This window comes from Vombatus ursinus, unplaced genomic scaffold (genome assembly GCF_900497805.2).
Source record: "Vombatus ursinus unplaced genomic scaffold, bare-nosed wombat genome assembly UNPS02014821.1, whole genome shotgun sequence".
NCBI lineage: Eukaryota > Metazoa > Chordata > Mammalia > Diprotodontia > Vombatidae > Vombatus > Vombatus ursinus.
Window position 1 is genome coordinate 50,213,909 of NW_020954599.1, and position 25,793 is coordinate 50,239,701.

Below are 25,793 nucleotides of genomic sequence, written 5' to 3' on the forward strand. Positions count from 1 at the left end.
GGTACAGTCATACAATTATGGATTTGTTTTTAAATCTTTTTTTTTCTCCAAGGAATGTATGCTTTGCTCAGTAACAAACAAGAAGCCTCTAAATATATTATATGCAAATACCAGAAGGCTCTTTGATTTCCTCACTGTCAGAGACTCCCATGGTGGAAACTCACTCACACATTTCAACCAGTCTGAAATTTAGATAACTTCTAGGGATTTTGCTAAAGTTCTAGTTTTATCTAGAACTTTAGATAAATTCTTTCTTAAATTTAGATTATATCAGTTGCCTGAAATACATAAAGCTTGAATAACTTGCCCATAGCCACATAGCAAGTGTCAAAAGAAAAGTTTGAACCTGGATCTCCTTGACTATAAGCCTGGCATTCTATTATTCTGCTCTGCCTTTGTATATTTTTGTGTGTGCAAATAAGAAGTATCCCAAAGGCTCAATATATAGGTCAGTAGTTCAGCATTTCCTGAATGAAGACCATTACATAAATATGTGTGTGAACACCTGTATATATATATGTGTGTGTGTATTCTGAAAGCACAGTACTAGTCAGTTAGGATTTATTAAGCTCCTATTATGTGTCAGGCACTGTGCTAAACACTGAGGATACAAAGAAAGGCAAAAGATTATCCCTGCCCTCACAGAGCTCACAATGTAATGGAGGAAACATGTTAAACAATGTACAAACAAGATATATACAGGATAAACTGGAGCTACTTCTAATGTTATGTGTGTGATTAGTATGTAAATATACTTGTCTATATGTATACATGCTTATGTGCATATAAACATTCTGTAAGCAGGAATAGATATAATTTTGTTACACATGCTTATGGAAGGCTTGTGGAATTCAAATTCTGAAGAATCACTGTGATGTCACTTCAATGAAGCCACCTCTTACTTGGGTAGACCAAGCTGTCCTCTTGGAAGTATGTACATGTATGGCTCAGAACCCTAAATCCAAACTTAGGAACCATGAATCAAGTTGTGGACTTCGTTCTGCCCTCTAATATTGTGGACTTGCTGCCTCTCAGTTTCAACCTGTTTGAGAGGCTGAAGGAAGCACCAAGGAGAGGCTGCATCTTAAGGAAATTCCTAGTTGACCCCTCATTAATTTGAGAGGCATTCTTTAGAGCTCAGTAGTGTTTGTGTCCTTATATTTAAGTCCTTAAATAGGTCCAGTCATCTAAGGAACCTTCCAGTACTTCAAATTATGCTTGACTTTTACCCCTGTCTTTCTCTTTCATGGTTTGTTACAATAAGAAAAAAAAAAAACTTCAGCCCGTAATGATCAGCCCTCTGCTAGTGGGGCTCTCTGACATCTAGGCTTGGTCTTTGGGCAGCACTCAAGTGTGAGGTAAAAAGAACATTGGACTTTACAGAATTGCAGAACTTCAGAATTGGAAGGAGCCTTAGCAATCATCTTGTCCTATCCATACCTGAAAAAAGATATCCATACATCTCACCGACAAGTGGTATTCAGCACTTGCTTGAAGACTTCAGGAAAGGTGGCAAGGATGACTACTCGAGGAAGAATCCAGAGGAAATAATCTGGAATCAAATGACATGGGATTGAATTTCAGCTTTGCCACTCACTATTTTTATGGCTTCAGGCAATGTACCTTCTCTGGACCTCAGTTTTCCCCTCTATAAAATGTGGGAGTTTGATTATATGATCCCTAAGTTCCCTTCTGAATCCTCATGACAGAGGACACAGTCTCTCCCTGTGCCCATTCTTGAATCCTTTCCAATTTGATAGAACCTGCCAGGACTTGTACTCCACTGGGGTGGCCCTTGGGAGCACAGGATTACCACCACACCACCACGAGGCACCAAAGTAGAACCTCTACAGAGGAGCGTTTGTATAAAACAGTGATTCTCAAATTTTTCTACAGTGGTAGAACCCTTCAATTATAACAAACTTCTGCAGAACCTTGTATTAAAATCATCCAAAAGTATTATATTAATGCCTATTAAGAAATAATTTAAGATTCACTTAAAAACATACAAACAAACAAGGTGATTTGGGATTCCTTGCAGCACAGGTTGAGAAACATTGGTGTAGAATACTTACCAGTTTCACCCAAAATCCCAGGCTAAGGCTATGGGGGAAGAATTCAGAAGGCTTGTAGTTTTACTAGACAGTGTTGAGAAAGAGTTTATTACAGTATTTAGGATCACTGGATTACAGACCTGTATCTGGAAGGGACTCTCCCAGGCTATTGAGTGCATTATGCATTCGTCCAGAATGACTAGTTTTCTGAATCCAGGAAAGCAACCAGGGTGGGAAATGATAAGAATTCCCACAGGATCTTATAATGGGGATAGGAACTAGACCTTTAATTACATTAATAGAGGGAACTTCCAGAGTATTGCCTCCTGATGATGTATTCTTATTCTTTCGATGGCTAAACTTTGTAGATTCTTTGAGTACTGATAAAGGAGGAGAAGGGGGAGAGCAGCTCGGTGGCGCTGTGAATAGATAGATCACTGAACCTGGAATCAGGAAGACCTGAGTTCAAATACAGCCTCAAACACTTATTAGCTGTGTGACCCTAGACAAGTCACTTAACCCTGTTTGCCTCAGTTTCTTCATCTGTAAATGAGCTGGAGAAGGAAATGGCAAACACTCTAGTATCTTTGCCAAGTAAACCTCAAAGGGGGTCACAAAGAGTCAAACATGACTGAAATGACTGAACAAGAACAACAACAACACGTATGTTTCACAGTGATTCTCCTTGAATCTTTCCTTCAGTTCCAGGGTTTGTTGACATATAACCTTTGTTCCTTTTGCATGACACAACCAGAGATCCCCTTGTCCTTTTGTTTAAATCTTTCAAGGAGAGCTTGCAGAGGCATGAAATGTTTTTATGATCTTCATGGTCTATATTTGTTATGTTTATAGTTAGAGTGACTCTGCTGTTCTATAGACTTTCTTGTGGTTTCAGCTCTGCCTCTAAGCATCCGTCGGTACAGTGATGATTATCTCTCTTTCTAATTGCTAGATGGCCCAGCTGACAGAATCCATGTTGGCATCAAATTGTGCTTCAACATGTCTTGGGTGTGTTGTTCTCCTCCTGTGTGCATTAGTCAATCTTTAGTTTATGCAATGGGAATAGCTTTGCCAATGTAGTATAATAATAGGAATAACAATAAAAAACAACTCCCTAAAACCCAACCCATCATCTGTGATGTGATATCAATAACAAAGTCAATAAACATTTATTAAGTACCTACTATGTTCCAGCACTGGGCCAATTCCTGGGAATATAAAGAAAGACATCAGACAGCCCCTGGCCTCAAGGAGTTTACAATGGGAGAGACAACACACAAAAAGAAGCTAAAAGGCTGGGGAAAGGGAAGAAATGGGAAAGGAGAAAAGTTCACCCCCTTTGGGGTATGAAATGATGAAGTTGTAAAGCCAAGGTTGAGAGGGGAATGATCTGAGGAAGTGAAGAGTATCAGAGTTGATTTCATCTCGAAGAATGATGAATTTCTGGAGGTGATAAAGTTCAGGAAAGTAGCCAGGTGAAAAATTATATAGAGAATCCCCTGGGTGCTCTCCTTTAATGGCAGAGGATCAGGGATGAGCTCCCAGATGTCTTCCCCTCCACCTTCTCCAACCAGATTGAGGAAGGGGCCCTAGAGGGAGGGGGTATAAAGAGCAATGAGTTGCAGAGTTGATTTTATCTTCCAGAATGATGAGTTTCTGGAGATGATAGAGTCCAGAAAAGCAGCCCCTTGGGAAATGACAAGAGGAATTTCCCCAAGATTATGTAATAGGGATAGGAACTAGACCTTTGATTTCATTGGTAGATGTAACTTTCAGCTAAGGGAACTCCTTCTACCAATGTAAACCAACAACTTCTCTACAACTAAGTCTTAGAGAATTGCCTAGAGCACTAAATGACTTGGCCAGGGATCAGAGGTGAGATTTAAAATCAGGTCTTCCTAGCTCCAAGACCAGCTATCTCTCCACTATACCACACTGTCCTGATAATATAGCTCAGGCAGAGTATGCATGCTGTAACATAACAACAACAAGTAGTAGTAGTAATGCTAATAACAGTGGAGCTTACATTTCGATAACATTTTAAAGCTTCACAAACATTATCTCACTGAGTCTCATAAACCCTGGCAAGTAGATACTATAGTTACCTTCCGCCTTTTATGGATGAGAAAACTGTCCCTTGGTGACTTGCCCGGGGCCAAACAACTAATAAATGCCTTACATGGAATTGGACCCAGGTCTGTTTTAATCCACGTCTGTCACTTAAATACTATGCTATGTAGCATTAAGCTACTTCTGACATTTTAAAAATAAAAACCTTTAAGTTAGAACAGAAAAACTCTGGGCCAGGAGCAACCAATTCTCACCTATACCTTCCTGTGCTATAATCTTAAACTGGTCTCAATATTATTCATTATCACCTTTGTTTCATATGGTATAATAAAAAGCTGGCCAGAAACAACTAATTCTTTTCACTTCTCCCTTCTTGTGCTATAATCTTACTGGACTTATATGTCCTTGATCACCTTTGTTTCATATGGTATAGCAAATATCTTGTTAGAGCTGCCCTAAGACTCTATTTGAGACTAGTTTAATAATGTTTTCATTGACAATAGCTTTTTTAAAATATAGTGGTAGAGAGTCCCTGAATTTATAAATATATAATACTCTCATGCAGCTGCAGCTATGAGGGACTCTCTGCTTTTTCTATATGGAAAGGATGGGGAAGTTCCTTCTTGGTGCCAGACCTCTATGAGTTGAGGCAGGAAAGCAAAGTATCCCAAACTCAAAAGGTCAAACTCTCAATAATACAAATATGAAGAATAGGGAAAGAGGTAGGGAGATTGCAAAGGTCTTTTCCAAGCTTGAATTTTTTTAAAAATAAAACATTCCTTGATTCTCCCATACAGATGGTAACTTACTTTTATATGGACATTTAAAAAGAGAAATTTAAAAGTGCTTTACAAAAACACTTTTCTCAGCAACAACAACTATATTAGTTGTAAGTATTCTTCTCATTTTACACTTGAGGAAATTGACACTCAAAGAGATGGTAACTTGGCTGTAGACATCAGTGATGTCATAAGTATCAGAGCCAACCCATGTCTTCCTAACTCTGAAGTACCTTGCTATTTCCACCACATCACATCAACTGTCATGCTTTTGGTGTTATGTGCCCTTTCCACTCTGTCCCTGAAAATGCAACTTGCCTAGCTGAAAGAGATAATTACCTTCTCAAAACTTCTAAGATGAATGGTTTCTTACTCCTGCATCTTTCTGTTAATCTTTAAAAAGCAGAATACATGACACAGTTGTTGTTTTTTAATTTAAACCCTTCAGGCATATATCAACATATAGAAATGTGACTTATTCAACCTTTCTGCCCATGAAGAAGTTGGCTGCAGCTGCTGGATCACTAGGAGAAGGCTCAGCATAGCCATCTGTTAGCCCAGGCCATGTGGCCATGCAGAGGAGGACCAGAAGCCCTCCAAGAAGTTTTGGTCTGGTTGAGCATCCCAGAGAGGGCAGGAGTAAATCTTTCTCAAGGGACCATCTGAGCAATGTTCCATTTGGAATTTACTTGATTCAGTGAACAACTAAATCAAAGAAAAAGAGGCCTGCTAAAATCATCTAGTTTGTCCAAAAGCACTGCTTCTGTTAATATTCAATCTGTAATACCTGTGAGAAGGGTAACATATTAAAGATATTAACATATTAAGTATGTGTATGTGTATTTATTAATCTTTAACAAGTTAATGTGACTGTCTTCTAGGATCCTGACTAACCATAAACTTGGTCCTGTCTTGTGTCAGAGATACAAGTTAGAGAAGTTTTGATGAAGGGAAGGGTAAAGAAAGGAGTCCAGAGCCCAGGGTACCACTTGATAGGTTGATAGGTCTGATTGGGTGCCATGGTAACAAAGGGTCTTTGGTCAGCCTGGAGACTTAACCTGAAGCCATGTATACATGGCCCTGCCATTGTTTCTGCCCCTTTTATACATGCTCTGAGGTAGCAAGCCAAGCTTCCCATCATCAGGCACTTAGAGAAGTAGGCTCACCCAATGCACATGGCACCCAAGACTCCATACCATAGCATGTGGGAGGCTTGCCCCATCATATCTTCTAGGAGGCATTGGTCTGTGATTGACAGAAGGACCCAAAATGGCCCTTATGGCCCTAAGTGTTGGGCATGGTATAAGAAAGGTCTGGGTTCAAATTCCTCCTCTCACACTTATTATATAACCCTAGGTTATATTCAACCTCCATACCATAGGGGCAGCTAGATGGCACAATAGATAGAGCATGAGGCCTGGAGTCAGCAAGACCTGAATTCAAATCCCTGGACAAGTCACTTAACCTCCGCCTGCCTCAGTTTCCTCCTCTGTGAAATAGAGATTAAAATAGCATCTACCTTTCAGGGTTGTTGTGAGAATCAAATGAGATAGTATTTGTAAAGTCCTAAGCACAGTATCTGGAACATAGTAGGTGCTTAATAAATACTAATTTCCTTCCTTCCTTCCTAAATGGTAATGTTACTGCAGCAAAGTAATAGTAATATATCACTATAGGATAGTATAGGAATAGTGGCATATTACTATACTCTAGTAATTATATTATGGTATTTATAGTGGTTATACTATAGTAATTCTAATGATAATAATGTGACAGTATAATATAGTAATTATACTGTAGTATAATATGCTAAATTATACTATAGTATAATAATAGTATGGTCATAGTAATAGAAATATAATTTGTAGTATATAGTAATATTAATATCACAATAATAATATATTATTATACTATAGTATAATTTGGGAGTAGAAATATGTTTTATAGTATATTGGCATAATATAGTATTATAGTATATTATAGTATAAAAACAATAATATCCATTTTAAAAAGCTTTATTGGTAAAATTTGTACTTATATCATGGTCATAATCTGGATATTACCTGGGCTGGCCAAACACCTAACCAGATCCCCCAGAAAAATCTGGCTTTTCTCATAGCAACAAAGGACAGCTATGTGGTGCAGTGGATAAAATGCCAGGCCTGGAGTTAGGAAAACTCATCTTCCTGAGTTCAAATCTGGCTTCAGACTCTTACTACCTCTGTGACCCTGGGCAAGTCACTTAGCCCTGTCTTTCTCAGTTTTCTCATCTGTAAAATGAGCTGGAGAAGGAAATGGCAAACCACTCCAGTGTTTTTGCCAAGAAAACCCCAAATGAGGTTACAAGAAAATGACTGAAAAGAAAAACAGTGAAGCAAAATTTATTGATATGGTAATCTTTCTGTGATGTACATTTGGTTTTTTGTACCTGACCTTCTAAAAGAAGAGAGGTGCTTCTTCTTCCTTTCTTCTCCAGGACTGAGACTGGTCATTACAATTGCTCAGTGTCTGACCTCACTTTAATGTTCTTTTCATACATATTCTCAATAGCTCACTGTTTTTCCCATAATGTCTGCAGATGTCATTTAATTAGACATTACCTATTTGATTTGCAATTTGTGCCCTCTTTTCATTATGCATAAGGGGAATTGTGGGAACCTACCAAGTAGTTATCCCTGATTAAACTAGCTGATAAAGGTCATCAGACTCCTTCCTTCTAGGAAGAATTAAGTGTGATCTCTTCCTGCTGGCAGATAGCTCCAACTGTGCAAAAATGTCTTTCAAAAGGGCATTTGTTCCAGGAAACATTGGTTATGTTGTAATTAGTATACATTTCAGGATTACTGATTCTGCAACAGTGGCTTGAATACAGTTGTCACTACTGAAACTGTAACTTTTGATAGAACGGTTACTTTGTGCCCTTGGCACCGCCTCCCTCTTGCAGCCTTTCCTGCACCATCCTCATAATGCTCTCATTGCCCTCTGTCTTCATCCACACAGACAGTTCCTCAAGAAGAGAGAAAACAAATTTTACGAGCAGACCAGTCTCTCCTGGGTGCTAGCAAAGGCACGAGTGGTGTGCAATCTGTGCCCAGAGAACCTAATCCAGTACTCTCTTTCTGGGGGGAAGGGAAGAGGGAGCAAAAAAAATCATATAGGCTTGAGAGATGCTTCAGATACCAAGGTCTTTCTGAGTCTTACCTGGATTCCCTCATTGGCAGTCCGCTGAAACCCATGGATATTTTCTCAGAACAATATTCTTAAAAGCATAAAATACATAAGATTACAAAGGAAACCAAAGGTTAGTGAAAATAAAGATGTAATTTTTTTCCCATTCAAGTTCATGGACCCCTTGAAAATTAGAATCCTTGAAGCTTAGGTTAGAACCCCTACTGCTACAGAGGTAGCACAGTAGATAGAGAGCACAGTGGATAGTCAGGAAGATCTGAATTCAAAACCAGCCTGAGACACTTACTAGCTGTATGACCCTTGACAAGTCACTTAACTTCTATCTGCTTCAGTTTCCTTAACTGTAAAATGAACATAATAATACCACCTACCTCACAGAGTTGTTGTGAGGATCCAATGAGACAATATTTGTTACTTTAAAAAAAAAAAAAAGCATGTAGCATAGTGCCTGACACATAGTAGACACTAAAAAAAATGCTTGTTCTCTTCCCTTTTACTTCCCAAGTAAAGACTCAGAATCAGACCAAACTCCCAAGTTCAGATTCAGACCATGGAATCACTTAGCAAGCCTCTGCCCTAGAGAGACGTGCAAATCCAGCCATGACCTATTCTAAATCCAAGAAGATCCCCAATATATGCCTGGACCAACCAACATCATAGTCTTAGGGTTAGGCTGGGACCAAACTGGCCCATTTGGGGAGAGAGAGAGTGAAGGAGAGAAGGAAGGAGGGAGGAAGAGAAAGAGAGTATTCAATGGGGTAGGGAGAGGAAAAGGAGAATATTCTTTTCAGATTTAGTAAAGACTTTCTTGAGTTCTTAATGTATTTGCACAGCTAGACTCAAGGAAAGAAAATTAATACCAGCCTCTGAATTTCTGCATTGGTAGCAACTTACATGAAAGCAACCAAGGAATTTTAGGTTGTTTCAAATAACAGAGATTTGTATGAATTGATACAGTGATGTAAGCAGAACCTACAACAGGATAAATAAAAAATCTGGATTGTAAGAAATTGAAAAACCATCTCTGGTTCTAGGGAACAGATAAGGAAGTATATTTCCTTCCCAGGGCTATGCTGGAGCTAACTCTTAAAGGTTCTCAAGAGATGATTGTTAATTTTTCAGTGGGAACATTTACTCCTGAGAAATCAGCAAGCACTAAAAATTGAGGCCTGACTTATTTTGTTGAATGTGTAGATTTAAATAAGTGATGGAGACAATATTAATAATAGCAAATTAAACTCAAAAGTGTTTGCTGTACCTTTTTTCCCCAGAGACTTATTGTTAAACATTACACCCCTACAACCTTCCTCTCAGCAGAAAGGCAAGGGACTACTAGGAAAGAAAGCCACATACATCGTCAGATACTTATCAATGTTTTGGATAGTTTTGCTTAACTTTCCTTTCTGACAAAGGACAGTTCAGCTCTGAGTGGGGGAAGGGGGAGGACAAATAATAGAGGAGGAACAGTTTTCCAGAAATGACTGATGCAAAAGCAAAATCAATAAAAGTTTTCTAAAAGCTTTTCTTTCTTTTAAAACATTGTTATTTTATACTTGACAAACAAAACTTTGAAAAAAAAACCACCTTAAGTAATACATTACAAGTTACTGTATTTTAATGAACTTTCTGGACCCTCTCAAAGCAAGGGTCTGTGGACCTAAGGTTTAAAATCCCTGTTCTATGAAAATAGTCATATGGGAAATACAAATTTTAAAAAAAAACTCTGAATCATTCTAGATTTTAAATTGACCCTCCACACATATTCCTTGGATCCTCTAGATCAGGGGTTCTTAATCTTTTTTGTATCATTGGGAAAGTCTAGTTAAACTTGTGGACCCCTTTTCAGAGGAATGTTTTTAAGTACATAAAACAAAATTCATGAAATTACAAAGGAAATCAAAGGTTTCCTCTGACAAATTTTAAACTTCCTCGAACTTGAGAAGAATTCTTAGTGGAGCAGTTAGAACAATTCTTTGACACCTCCAGTTAAACATGTATGAAGAACAGAAATTACTTTCCTATGTGCTTATTTCTGGCCTAAACGCTCTATCTTTGACTTGAAAATAAATGTCTTTGCAGGAATGTGTTAGCTAGCCTTGCACAGCAAGTGCTGAAAAATAATAATCGTACATCCTTGAATGAATTTTTTTTCTTCCTTCCCAATAGGAAAATGGTGGATTCAAGACAGTGGACTACTGAACATTACCCAGGTATCATTTTCAGACCGAGGTAAATACACATGTGTCGCTTCTAACATCTATGGCACTGTGAACAATACAGTAACATTGAGAGTCATCTTCACCTCTGGGGACATGGGCATCTACTACATGATTGTCTGCCTAGTGGCTTTTACCATTGTCATGGTCTTGAACATCACCAGACTCTGCATGATGAGCAGCCACTTGAAGAAGACAGAGAAAGCAATCAATGAATTCTTTAGGACAGAAGGAGCAGAGAAACTGCAAAAGGCTTTTGAGATTGCTAAGCGTATCCCAATCATCACCTCAGCCAAAACTCTTGAGCTTGCCAAAGTCACCCAGTTCAAAACCATGGAGTTTGCCCGCTATATTGAGGAGCTGGCCAGGAGTGTCCCTCTGCCTCCCCTCATTATGAACTGTAGGACTATAATGGAAGAAATCATGGAAGTAGTGGGCCTGGAGGAGCAGGGCCAGAACTTTGTAAGGCACACCCCTGAGGGCCAGGAGGCCACCGATGGGGATGAGGTCTATACAATCCCCAATGCTCTCAAGCGGAGTGACTCACCTACTGGCGACTCAGATGCCTCATCCCTTCATGAGCAGCCTCAACAGATTGCCATCAAGGTGTCTGTTCACTCATTGTCCAAAAAGGACCACATGGAAGACCAAGAGGGCGTACAGGTAGAGATTAAGGATGAGGAGGTGCTAGAGGCAGCTGTAGTACTGGAGGGGTCGGAACTTCCCATTGAGCCATCTGCAGAAGCTGAGGTTTCTGAGGAGGTAGCGCCTTCAGAGTCAGCACCCCCTTCAGAACCTGTGCCCCCTATAGGGCAGTTGGCACCTGCTCATCTGAAGCCTACTGAGCCAGCCATGACAAATGTAATGAATACCTGTATTATTTATGAAAGCCATGTATAATACTTAACTCTGAAAAAGCTATGCATATCAAGAAAATCAGGGGCTGCTCCTTGTAACACAGATATAGTATGTACTTGCCGCTAAAGCCTTACCAGTAGACTTATCATAACATACATAGGAGTGATGCTCTTTTAAAAGGGGAAAGATACTGATGCAGTGTGTGTGTGTGTGTGTGTGTGTGTGTGTTTCTGTGTGACTAACTCCTCCCTCCTACCTCCTCCCTACTAGCAAAGTGCACCAGAGATATCAGTGTGTGTAAGAGGTGGCATTGGATGGACTATGGCCCATCAAGTTGTGTGCATAGATGATTTAGGCCATATTCTCTTCCAGGCTGCTTAAACCTGGTGGCAGAAGGCACCTTTATGGTATGTCATTCTGAGTTTGAGAGCTCCTGTGCTGTCAGAAAGTCCCTTCTCCTCCCCCAGTAATTTGTACACTGCATTTCTTTTCCCTCTTAAAAAGCATGTCCATGGATTATTTGGCACTTTCTCCCCCATTTCAATGCTGTTTGGTTATGATGGAGTAATTGTTATTATATTAATATTAATTGCTCTTTCTGATTTGTTTGTCTTTGCCATTTTTGTCTCTCTATATACATATATAATTTTTATCCCTTGAAACATTTACCTCAGAGACTTTTGTGTCAGCCCCTTGTTCCAGGGCTGACATCTAGTAGCCGTTTGTAGTGCTGCAAAGAGTGACCAGACTTCGCAGATAAGAAGTCGTATTTCTATTTCTTTCCCTATCCCTTCCCTACTTTCCTCTGTTGAATTTTGTACAATGAAATTGCTGTTGTGAACGTGAGGCTCATGCCCCAGAAGCAGCACTTTAAGAGCCAAATAAAAACCTGTTTACCAATTGGATTCTGAGGGCTTTTGGTGAGCACACTAACGTGTGGAGGGAAATTTTCACGGGTTAAATGTATCCATTCCCTGACAACCCACACCTCAATCCAGTTTTGTTCACAAGTAAACTGTCATCCCCCATAAACTAAGATGATAGAAACAGACATGGCTTCAAAAGAGAAAAACATCAGGTGTAATATCTGAGGAGTCATTTTAGAGAAGCTCTCTGGAAATTGCCATTAGGTGACTCAAACAGAAGATCAGACTAAGTGACATGAAACTCTGTGAAGGGATAGGACCAGGTGTGTTGAAGGGAATGGCTATCCAACTCCTGGCCCAAGAGATGAGATAGGAGCCTTCTATTCAATAGAACACTCATACCAGATCTCCTACCAAAACTGTTGTTAGAGTCTGTGAGAGGAAAACAGGCACATAAGGGGCAGAGTAGTTTAGTGTTCAAAACAAAAAACTAGATTCAAGAAACCTCAGCTCTAATCCTGGTTCTGCCACTAAGCAGCTTAAGAATGAGTAAAGCTGTTGACTTCCCCTTTCTGAGCAGCAGATTACCACCTTCAAAATGCTCACAGCATCCAAATTTCACCAAATAATGAGTTGAGTAGAACTAGCAAACTAAAAATGGGTGGATTTCAGTAGTCTAATCTCCAGAATAAAGTATTTCACATTATACAACCCTGTAGCCACATTGGGGAAAAAACAGAACACCTCCCCCCCCCCCCCCCCCCCCCAAAAAAAAAAAAAAAAACCCACACATGTGATTCCCAGATGCTTCTTGTTACTTGGTATGTCAGCATGTCACTGTAGAAAGTGATTGATTCTGGTAGCTAATGACCTGAGTTCAAATCCTGGCTCTGACACTTACTAATCAAGTGACAATTAGAAATCATTCAGCCTCCATCTTCAGTTTCTTCATCTGGAAAATGAGTGGCAGACTAAATGGCTTCAGATGATCCTTCTCGCTTTTATGATCCATTTTTAGCCAAGGTAACTTAGTAACCTTGATTTGTGAAGGCCATAGTCTTTGGTTTAGGATCACCTAGAAGGCTTGAGAGTCTTATTGGTATGAGAGTGCTGACATCATCCCACTGAGTGAGCATTATAGCATATGCATGAAAAGAGGTTATTTGTTTAAACACACAAAAGCTTGTCCATTATGGATTTGTCCACAATTCCAGTACCATGAATTATAACTGGACAAAGCTACACTCCAAGCTAGTAATAGTTACGGATTTTGCATCTGTGACAATTGTAAGAAAAGGGGAAATTGGAATGACCTTTCTAGAATTTTGTCTGTGCATCAGAGAGCTATTAGCTCCCTTTTTGGTGAGTTTGATGATAATCCTCATCTACTTTATAGAGATAACAATCACAAGTGGGTAGAAATCTTGTTTTGTGTAATGGGAAAATGAGGTTATGTTGGGCCACTATTTGACTTGATAAAAGTGGAAGAGGGAGTCTAACCCTCACTGCAGAATTACAAAATGTCTAACAGATGTATGAATATCCTACCATGAGTAGTGAACAAGTGGTATTCCTAGGTGGACAGAACCATGATCCTATCAATGTGGACATTTCCTCTATTGGTGCAGATCCCATCCACAATTTCTCATCTTGTACTATTCTTGTCCTGTGTTGTCTGATAAATCCTCCCAAAGAAACATTACCCAATATCACCTCACCATACTGGAGGCCTTCCTAGGTCCTTTGACGTTTCATGGTGATGTGAGATCGCTAAGAATTAAAATGTGTATCTTGGGGAACAGATAAATTTAGTAAGTACACATTATCTACATACAAACATTGGCTCTGGAGTCAGAGAGACAAGGTTCTAATCCAACCTCTGATGTTTATTACCTGTGTGACCTTAGACATGTCCTTTAACCTCTCTGGGCCTCAGTTTCCTCATCCATAAAATGAAGGGGCTAGACTAAATGCCCTCTGAGGTGCCTTCCAGGGGTAGATTAATGATCTTGTAATCCTATAATCCTGGTTCTGAGCTTCTCAACCCTTGTCCCTCCCACAACCTTGTGCGTATTTCCCTTCAGAGGCATCTTACTCCACATTGGTTCTTATTTAGCGACAGGCAGCTAATTAAAGAGAAATTTCCCCTGAAGCAGGAATAGAAATGGATACTCAGAAAAGTGGTTTTCCTCACTTCAGGCTGAAAGAGGTAACTTGATTTTCCTAACCTGCTAACTCAGTAAAACATGTTCCTTTGTAATGTAAGGTAAGAGGAGTTCTCCCTTCATCAATATTACCTACTTATTTCCCATCCTGGCAGCTTGGTCTGGGCCCTGGGGAGCCTCTCCTTCTCGGTCTAAAATCTGAAAAAACCTCCTGTTTCTTGGCTGATTTTTCAAAGATGTCAGAAAAAAAGTGATATAGAAATGTAGAACAATCCAACTGAAGTGCACCCAGAGTGTGCATGTTTTTTAAAGCTTAACAGCAAATTAATTCCAAGCCATATCCTTTGGATCTTGCGCAGTCATCCTAAAATCAGGCAGCTGCTCAAGTTTCTGAGTGATGCTTGCCTTACCTCTAAAGACTCCTTGCTTGTGTGCTTCTTAAAAGACTGGAGAAGCCTCAGAAATATGTATGTATTTGATCCACTTAAATGACCTGACAGCCTGGTTGACCTTTCTTGGGTTCTCTAAGTGGAAATGCAGAATTTTATATTGAAAATATATTGAATTTATAATAGTTCTGTTTTATATATTATATTTTCATATGCTTAGGGCACATATGCTACAAGCTACATCCTTTTGTACGTTATAATGAACAGAAATAAATACCAATACTTGACTCAGCTTTCTAGGAACCAAATGTGGTACAAGGTGTATCAAAATCTCTCTCAAATATCTGAATGATCTTCACCCTCCCAAGCACCCTTGTCCTGTAACTTTAACATCCCTATGGCTGTGTGTGGGATGCTTATGATCATCCTATTCAGGACCAAGGTGGAGGGACCTGACATCCTATACAAAGAGATAGATCCTTAAAGGGGAAAGAGCACTGGCTTAGGAATCAGAGGACCTGCGTTCAAATTCCGCTTCTGATGCTTACTACCTGTGACCTTGAGCAAGTCACTTCTCCTCTCTAGGCCTCAGTTTTTTCATCTGTAAAATGAGGTTAGACTATAAAGCCTCTGAGATGCCTCCCAGCTCTGGATCTATAATCCCTTCCTCTATTGGAAATAAGTTTTGTTTTTTAATAGAAGTTCAGACTCTTTTCACTTGGGAAAATGAGTGATTATAAGTATACAAATTTATGTCTATTTCAATCATGTAGCTGTTTCAATTATTTCATGATTGTGAGATCAGCACAGGCTTCCTATTTCTAGTGATCATTGTGAGGTGCCAAAAACATTTGGGGGTTATTGATTAGGCAAAAGAAGCAGTGAGTCATGATGGAAAGAACTCTGGCCTGGCAGCCAAGGGACCTGAGTTCTAGTGGTCCTTCTATCAATTTGTGTAACTGTGGGCACCTCATTGGGCCTCATTGCCTCAACAGTAAATTGGAGGGAACTGGATTATCTCCGAAGTAGCTTCTAATTTTAGTATGTTATGAATAAAAATCTAGACCAACATCAATTAACTCATAGGTATAAACTCCAACCTAACCCACTGAGGGAACCTGATTTTAGAAATGGAATTCAGACACCTTTTTTTTAAACTTTAGACATATGTCAGATTAGAAAACAGGCCCAAATCAGTGCCCACACTGTAGCTACATTCTGTGATTGACTTAATATCTATGGAGGTTTCATATTTTCACTCCAAGCATTTCATTAATGGGAAGGTAATGTTGTTTTGGACCTATCTTTCTGAAAATCTACTTTCTGTATGCAGTTTAGCTATTATTTGATTCAGTCTTCAGAGAGGTTTTTGCTATTGTTTGGAGGCTTTAATTCCCCTATCTCTGACCCACCTTCTATGCTCACTCATAAGTTGCCTTTTAAAACTTTATCTTATCTCGTTCATTCAATAGTTATTTACTTAACACCTGTTGGCTTTGGGATACTCATTATTTTTACAATGATATATTAACTTTAAAATCGACACAAAACATTTTGTTGTTGCTGTTAATGCTGATGAAAGGCAGGGTGGCTTAATGGATAGACGGTTGCCCTTGGAGTGGGAAGGACCAAGGTTGAAATCTTTCCTGTGGCATATACTGGTTGTGTGACCCTGGGTGAGTTAATCTTTCAGTACCAGGCCACTCTCTAAGACTAAGTTGTTGCTGAGTTTTAGTCCTGCCAAGGTAGAGGGGGCTTTCACACTGAGTGTTCTCATGTTGTCACAGGGTCTATACATCCCCCTATCCCCCACCCCACTCCTGCAAAAAAATGTTGATGGAATTAGGTTTGGATTAAACAAAGCATTGTAGGAGTGGAAGGAGATTTGGATTTTAGTGAAGCTATTTTATATCTTATCTGAAGATAGGAGTGTCCTGAATATTATAAAAGTAAATGCTGTATGAGGGCAATAATGAACAGAGGGTATTACTATACTCAAAAATTGAGTAGAGAGAGAGCATAAAAAGCTACAAAGCAGCATTTCTACTGAAATGCTGTCATGATTGCCTTCCATCTAAACAAAAAATCAGAAGCCTTCAAGGTATCTCTCAGACATCACAGAGTGGTTAAAAGCTCATTAGACTCAAAGAGAATGACCACACTGAAGTCTTATTTGTTATATTTCAGTCATTCTGGGAGTCCTTTGTTGCCATGTAATGGGTATATAAGTAAAAAAAAAAAAAGGATTTCTGTGAGCAGAAATACCATAAAATTGTCTGGTGATTTTGTGAACTGTAAATGTTCATTTTTGAAGTTCGCAGATGTAAACAAATGGCAGCATCTAAGTGAATGTAACAACAGCCAAAAAAAAAAAGTGTGATCCATCCTGTAAACTGATTGTTGTTTCAATAAAGAATTTGCACAGGGTTTGTTGAATGTGTGTGTGTCCCTCTCGAAGGGCAATTTTTCAAAAACAAGCGCAGGGCTCCTGTGGATTTTTCCATTCTTTCCCCAACTTGTGAATCTGTACTCAACTTGTTCTGTGAACACATTCGACATTTGTGCAGCCTTTTGCAGAGAATAGTAAATTGGAATAACCTTTATAAAGCTTATCTCTTCCTGAATTAGGAAGTCTTAAGTCTACTTTTGACATCATTATAGACTTCATCTACCTTAGAATTTAATTTTGGGGACAGCAGCCTACAGACAGCAGCCTTAATCCTTCTCCACCACACCTCACCCCACCCCACCAAATCTAGTATGTAAAGTCCCCTTTTATCCAGAAAACTATGGTAACTGAAATATTTCTCTATCAGGGAGAGCCGTCCCTACCAAGAAGCCCTGAGAAGGCCTAAAGTGGAAGCAGATTTCAAGGGAATGCTCTGATTGGTCAATTAGTCAACCTAGAATGCTACTAGACCAAGAAGGAAGAAGACAAGGAAATGAGAATGAATCAAAGAACAAGGAAAGCAGTGAGGAGAAAAAATGGAAAACAAATAAAGGAAGAAGAGAAAAATCAAAATTACTATATAGTGCTTAATACACAAGCAACAGAAGAAAAGTAATAGCTATAACTTGAGTCCCATAGCCCATAAGTAACAGCGATGTGCATTTTAAGGTCATAGGTTCAAATCTTGGCTCTGACATTTAATACCTTTAGGATGTTGGACAAGTGGATTAACCTCTCTAGGCTTCAGTTTCCTCATCTGTTAAATGAGGGAGTTAGACTAAATGACCTCTAAAGTCCCTTATAGATCTTTAATCCATGATTTTAAGGTAAAGCTAGGTTCATCTGAAGAAAGCAGAATATTAGTTCAGAATACAAAATATTGTTACAGAAGAGATTTCATGAGAAAACTGGTCCATCATGCAATACATTTTGAGTATCAATATAATACCTTCAAAAATGTAATTTTTAAAAGTTTCTTGTGCCTGTAATTCTTTGAAAAGTGAAACATTAGGAGAAGCCTCAGTTTCCTAAGGCAGTTTGTCTCAGTTTTCTCATCTGTAAAATGGAGATAACAATATCATCTCCCAAGGAGGTTGTGAGGATAAAATGAGATTAAATTTATAAAACATTTTGCAAACTTTAAAGCATTAAATAAATGCTAGCTATTTAAAAAAAAACCATTATTAGTATTAACACCATAGATGCTTAAATGCTTGTTGATTGCCTTATTACCGCTCTTCCCAGTTTGCTGTGGGCATTCCCAGAATCCATTCCACAGAAAAGGAAGTTGAAGAGCACCAGGTATTAGGAAGGAATGGGCTCCCTGAAAGGTGGGCCTGGCTGGTTTCCTACCTCTGATGTCCCAAGAGGATAGATGACAATTAGCCAAGAAGTTGAAATTTTCTGGCCAGATATTGAGAGGGAGAAAGTCCAGAGAAAGGACAGAGCAGGAATACCAGGGAGTACCCACAGGTGGGTTTATCTAGAACAGACACTGGTCTGTATTACCACAGGGGCCACTAGTTATGGGCCTCATTATTAAAGACATTACAATCTACCCCCATGTGACATACCTGGAATTCAGTTGTTCAAAGAATCAAACTTTTAACCTAGAGCTTATCACACTACTTTAGATTAATGTTTGAAAAAGTTACAGAGTTTCTCAAAGGCCTTTGAGGATGACAGTAAATTGACTTCTCAAGAGCCGCAAGAGTTTTTAAATACTCTTGTAATTAAAAGTGAGGTAAGTCACAAAGCAAGTAAGAATCAGAGCCAATACCATAGACTCCAGGCTTTGTGTTTTAATTTTTTTTTTTTCATTTTTGTAGGAGGATGAGTTGGGTGATGGGGAGGGATTTGAAAAACAGAAATTAATTCTGAGGCTCAGAAGTTACTGTAGAAAAAGTGTCATTGGCCCCTTCTCAGAATATTTTTAAAATCCAAGTTTATGGCCCTAAGGTTGAGAACTCTTTGCTCTAGACAAAGTGTAATAAGTTAATAAGTAATCAGTTGATCCTGACCCACTGTTTTGGAATTGCTACTGCTATAAGATCATCAAGACCTAATCTGGTTTGGTATCAGACTCATTACCCAGGATGTTTTTGGAAGCTATAAGACAAAGACCACAGGGCAGACTGGTGACATCTTTTCCTCCATGCCTTTTATTCTCAAGGAGGCAGGAAACTGCATTCTTTATCTCCCAAAGCTTCCAAGTGGTCTCTCTGGTCCTTCTCAGGAAGAAGAGAAGGTATTGGGCAATCCCTGCTGGCAGTCACCAAGTGAGATTCTCATATTACCTTTCCATCTCAAAGCAAGGGAGTATTCAATGTCCAGAGCCCAGCAAAAGGATGGATATCAACTTTGATGCTGTTTTAAATCCATTGTAGAAGGAAAAAAGGGAGAGCTACAGGACTAGCATCATTTATCCTCTAGCCTTTTGGAGCCAGGAAGGAAGAGGAGAGGGAACAAGCATTTATTAAGTGCCTAACTATGTGCCAGGCACTGTGCTAAGCACATTATAAACATTCTCACATTTGATCCTCACAACAACCCCAGGAGGTAGGTGTTATTATGATCCCCATTTTACAGTTGAGGAAACTGAGGTAGATAAAGGTTAAGTGACTTGCTCAGGGACACACAAGATAGTAAGTATCTGAAACTAGATTTGAACTCAGCTCTTTCTAGCTACAGGACCAATGACAACTATGCCAACAAATACTTCCAAGCAAGGAGGTAGTATTTGAGCCCAGGTCTTTCTGTCTCTTAGGGGAGCCCACTGTGCTGAGAGGACAGAGTACCATCCACAGCCGGGTTTCTATTGGGAATGGGATATAATTTTGGAGACAAGAGCACTGCTTAGGGAGGGCAAAACTAGTTGGGATGTTCTAGTGGGAGGCTCAAGTGAAGAGCGCTGAAGGTCAAGGGGATGGTGGAAGAGATGCCCAGGAAGGAATGTGGGAGAACTCTAAAGCTAAAATTCTCCACAATTTTGCCCATGCCCAACAATATTCTTGAGATTAGTGAATTTTTGATATGTAACTAAAATAGTGCTTGTGTTTAAGTCAATAATCCAAACCACAAAGAAATTTATTAAGTGAACTGTGCATGTATATGAATCTTTTTTAATTAGTAAAAGAGATTCCTGGACTAGTAGCCATAAGATCAGGTTTCTTTTTGCTGAGGGACAGCCACTGGGTCCTCCCAACCTATTGTCATGTGCTAGATGTGAACTATAGAGGTCAGAGGTCCTTCCCAATGATAGGATGGCCAGGGTGAAGAAAAAGTATTTTCTACTGAGTTCACCCAGATCCCAAGTCCACTTCTCATGCCCTGAATTCTAAGTCCATAATCTCTCCAGAGTTTTGTGTCAGCATCTGAGAAACAGTCCAGAATTGTGAGCCCTCCCTCCTTTAGAAATTGTGTTGCTTGTACTCTCTTGCCTGCTCACAAGTACCACAGCTGTGAGGGAAGTTAACAAATTCATATTATGGATTTCCTAAGACTCCAAGGTCCCATATGTTTAGAGGGAGCTTTTGTAATATGGGTTGGTGGCAGGTTCACAGTCACTTGGTAGATTTTTAAAAATTATTATATGTACATTGTTGTAGAATGCAATAGTGTAATGGAAAGGGCATGAGATTTTGAGTCAGAAGGACTGGGTCTGAATCTCAGCTCTGCCTGGAGATAGTCACTTCAATTCTCCTAGCTTCAGTTTCCCCATCTGTAAAATGAGGGGATTGGAATTGATTTCTAAGGTCCCTTCCAACTTTAAATCTAGGAGCCTAGTTTAAGGATGGAGTAGAAACCACCTTAGACTCACTTAGACCTAATACATTTGCTAAGTGAGAACACATCTCATTATTTACTGGCTGGAATTTAATTCTATTAATCTCACCTACTTCCAAGAGAATTTTGTCCACTTTGAATCAGTTTCACAAATTTAAAAAGAAAAGGTGATCTGGAGTGAAAGGATGAGAGTGAAGAGATAAATACAAAAGCAGTCAGTCAGTGGAAATAGCTACAGCTTACAGAGAACCAAAAATAAAATGTATTATTATAGCAGAACAGAAGAGATGATTGAGATAGGGATGAAGGATACCCCCTTGTCCTTACATATTATCCATTTTCTTATTGATTCTCAGTCTAGTCTAGTAAACACTATATTCAGTATTCAAACCTATGTGTCTGCGTCTGTGAAGAGACAACTCCATTATTGAAAGTTATATCACTAGGGCTCCTTTAAAGACAGCAGGTTTAGAAATGGCAGAGGGTATGGCCAATATGTGGGGGCTCAGAGTTAACTCTTTCCATGTTTCTCTTAATTGCTCACATTCACCATTTCTTATAGCACAGCAACATTCTGTTACTTTCATATACCACTGTTTGTTTAGCCATCCCCTTATTGATGATCCTCTACTTTGTTTCCAGTTCTTTCCTGCCACAAGTGTTGGAATGACTAGTTTGGTAAATATATGAGATCTTTTTTTCTTTTTTTTATATTGGGATACATAAGAAGTAGTGCAATTTTGGGGTGGGGTTGTTTTGTCTTTGTATTCCCTTTGCCTAGCACATAAAATGCCTTGCACGTAGCCAGAGATTAATAAGTGCTTGTTGGCTTAGATTGGATTGGATTGATCCAACAGTAAGTATCCAAGTTACTGTTCTCTGGTATAAAACCTAAATTGTTAAAAATCTAAAACTTTCAAAGAAAATATACCCACCTCTTTTCAATGAAACCAGATGGCAACCTCTGAAAAAAAAATCCCCATTACTTCTATGAAAGCTCAGGCAAAGATTCTAGTTAAACACAGCTACTAAAACATCTTAAAATGCTTCTTTGTTTATTAAGTATAGCACATTAGAACAACCCATTATGATCAAGTTCTTCTTACTCTCTCAAAGTGTCATTTCATTAGTGTTCTGATCTATATCTTTCTCCTCAGAGCTATGCAAGTTCTAATGCTCATGTTATTTATATATACTTCAGCATTGATTTTCCACTTAACTGAAAGTTCAACCCAAGCTCTGTCGAATTGCCTTGGAATGAAAACGACCTACTTCTCAGCCTTAGAGAATGGCATTGGTTTGCCAGAAATAGGATCTTAGGCAGGTTTACTATGAATTGAAGTTCCCTAATCTTGTCTAAAGGCATTTATTTTAATGGGACTTCTTCCATTCTTGAAGCCTCTGTGATTTTTTCCACTGCTCCTCCCTCTACCAACAGAGCCAAACCCCTCCACTGCTCTTCAGAAAGTGTCTTTGAGTGCTTCTCTGGCTGGAAGACTAAGCATTCTTCAGCCAACCTAGTTATGAGTCTCTGGACTCGGGCTGGTCCTCAGACAATAGATATATACATTGATCTCTGAAGTTTGAAGCCTTCCAAGATTGTCAGGACCTGGGAAAGTTTATGTTATGATATGTGTACTGTTATGGGGATCAAAAGAAATAATATTGTAAAGCTCTTGGCACAGTGCCTGGCACAAAACAGGTGCTTAATAGATGCTTGTTTCCTTCCTTCCTTTTTGACAACCAGAGGCAAGACACATGCACTTTGGGCTTTGGATTTTTATAGTTCCCATCTGTCTCATATCCAGGTTGTTGTTATTGTTGTTTTCCCATATAAATACCTTCTTTTAATAATGGAATTGAATTCTTTTAATTTTCCTCTCTTTTTGGTCACTTTCATCCTTTCAAAGAAAGGTCCTTTGTCTACTTTTGGGTTCTCACTGTCAGGCAATTTTGCTCATTTACAAATCACCACAAAATCCAAAGGAAAGAATTGATGATGTTGAAATGACTTTGGTAGCATTACACTGTCACGTTCTCTGCAAGTATCCGAATTTGGCCAGGAGAACAAGTGGAGTAAAAATGCACCCTTGCCTCAACACAATACAGATAGTCATTGCTTCAGTGAATTATTTTGACCAAAATGCCTTGGCTTTGCTTCAGATTTCTTTTTCCTCTGGAAAATAAAAATAAAACTAGTGAAAAGCAGGAACACAAAAGTCAGCTCCTATAAGCCACAATTCCCTCCCTAGACAGGGTAAGACTCTGAACTATAACTTACACTATATAGCTGGCTTCACTTTGCCTATGGTTCACAATCCTATGAGAATTGTTTCGGGTTTTGGCAAAGATGGTCCCTGCCAAACCTAACTCCCTCTAAATCAAAACTTCCTAACCTGAGGTCCAACAACTCCCAATGAAAGTGTATGGGAAATAAAAATTTCATCTTTATTTCAATATGATTGTTTTTCTTTGTAATCTAATGTATTTTATTTTATGCATTTAGAAACATTACTCTGAGATGGGATTCATAGGCCCAAGAGGTCCGAAGACATCATCCCATGACATCACTGATCCTCTTTGCAACAAAGAACAATCAACTTAATAGGCAGGGATAGATGCCTTGTGATCCACAGCATTGGAAAGAATACCCACATTGCTGGAATCACAGATTCATTTGAATAATAAATATTCCAGGGTACTTCAAGCTCAATATGAGTTAGGAGTGTGACACAGACAAAAATGGTTAATTCACCATACTTTGCCCCATCCAGACCACATCTGGAATATTATATTTGTCCAAGAGCCAGGAAGACTTGAGTTCAAATCTGGCCTCAGACACTTATTATCTGTATGCACTGAGCAAGCTGCTTATCATCTGACTGTCTCAGTTTCCTCAGGCATAAAATGAGATAATGATAGCACCTACCTCTCAGAATTGTTGTGAGGATCAAATGAGATAATATTTGTAAAGCACTTAGCACAGAACCTGGCATATAGTAGACTTTATATAAACGCTAGCAATTATTAGTTCTTATTACCAATGCAGGTACAAGACACAAGATACATGGTCTTGACTTTCCCTACTCTGACCACCTTCCCTTATCGCCTGCCCTGCATCCCCACCATCTATAAACACACTGTAACAGTGACCTGGGCTGGCAAAGAGGAAGGAGTACTGATAGGGTTGTGGTCATCTTCATAAATGGGGAGACAAGAAAAGGACTAGTACTGAGGAAAGGCACTGTTAATGGAGGCAGAAAAGCTGAGTTTAAATCATATTTCTGGTATTTACTTGCATTATGACCATGGGAAAGTCAGCCATTCTGGGAGGGCTTTACTATGTTCATCTACAAAATGATGAGTTTGGACTTGATGACCTCTAAAGTGCCCTCCTCAACTGAATGCTGTAATCTTAGGATCCCATGTTGTTGGTAGCAAACCACATTATCACACATGAATGTTGCATGAGTAGCATTTGACATCATGAAACTACAGCCTTTTGTTCACACAACACACCAACTGCTACCCTGAATAGTGCTTTACCCTCTCACTGATCTACCCTCCTGAGCATGTACATTTAATTAATACTCTTAGTGGGAAAGATGGAGATGGATTCAGAGCCAAGATGCAAATGAATAAGCTTCCTACTGAGCCATCTTAAAACACCCTCCTAAGCTGTTGAGTTTAATAGTTACTTTCGATAAGAAGCTGGGTTATTCTAGAAAGCAATTTGGAATTATTATGAAAATGACTGAAATGCCCATGCTGTTTGACACTGAGGTTCCACTGATAGGCATATATGCCAAAGAGCATAATAACAATGAAAAAAGGTCCATATTCACCACAATATTTATAATAGAACTTTTTGTGGCAGTAAAGAACTGAAAACAAAGTGGATGCCTATTGATTGGGGAATGTCTAAACAAGTTGTGGTACCTGGATGTGATAGAATATGAAATGATGAACATGGTGAATACAGAGAAGCATGGGAAAACTCATGAACTGATGCAATTCTGCTTATTCTAAGCAGAATTGGAAAAGCTTAGTAATAGTGATAATAAATACAATAAGGTAAATAGAAATAACTATAACCAAATAATTGTAAATGAATGCTGGTAAAGTATAAGGGCCAAGCCTGACCGAAAAGAAGACCTATGAGAAAGCATCTTGCCCTGGCTTCTTTGCAGAAGTGAAACACTAAGGGTAGAATGACCACCTATAAGGTCAGATTTTTATATTATTGCTTAGTTTTACTGAATTGTTTCTTTCCTCTCTTTTACTCTTTATAGGCTCTCTAGGAGGAGGGAGGAAAGTACATAGGGAAATGTAGGTGATATAAAAGCAATAGACAACAATAAAAATTTATTTTATTTATTATTTATTTATTTTTTGAAAAAAGAAGCTCCAGAGGCCTGATTTAGTGGAAATTAGTATTCAAGGATGAGTTGGACAAAATGACTTCTGAATTCTCTTCCAAATCCAATGCTGTCTGATGGCAAATCTAGTTCCCATTTCCTTAATCAACAATAGCCCTGATCAGTCTGTAGGCGAATCATTTTTGTCCTATTGGTAGATCAGAAGAGATCTACAGCCACTAATATTTTTTAAAAGGTAGGCATGCTTTTGAATTTCCTTCATAAATTAGTTCTAGTTACACTCTTGTTTTCTGAGCTTTGTTTAGCATGTCTACCAGGAGCCAGGACAAGACATTTATCCTCTCCTGAGCCTCAGTTTCCTCATCTGTAAAATGAGAGGTTGAACCTGATGTCCTCCAAGTTCCCTTCCAGCTCTAAATTTATGATCCTATAATCCTATTAGCATGAGCCATTGGATCTGGATGCCCATAGAAGGCAATTATGTTATTTTTTTTCAGGTGAACATGGTATAAATTTAAAGTTCACTGTTCTTGCTAACTCTCCTAGAATTCAATTTTATTAATTACACAAGTTATTGAGATGTACTGCACTTC

General features: G+C 38.9%; 1 protein-coding gene across 4 annotated transcripts in view; it reads left to right on the plus strand.

The window, feature by feature from the left end:
* The window catches only part of MFAP3L (microfibril associated protein 3 like), a 55,142-nt gene extending 42,376 nt beyond the window's left edge, over positions 1-12,766 (plus strand). For all 4 annotated transcript variants that reach the window (XM_027837587.1, XM_027837589.1, XM_027837588.1 and 1 more), the window contains exon 3: positions 10,259-12,766. In XM_027837587.1, coding sequence (XP_027693388.1) covers positions 10,259-11,208 — 950 coding nt within the window. In that variant the 3' untranslated portion in view covers positions 11,209-12,766. The remainder of the gene's footprint in view (positions 1-10,258) is intronic.
* The last annotated feature ends 13,027 nt before the right edge of the window (positions 12,767-25,793 follow it).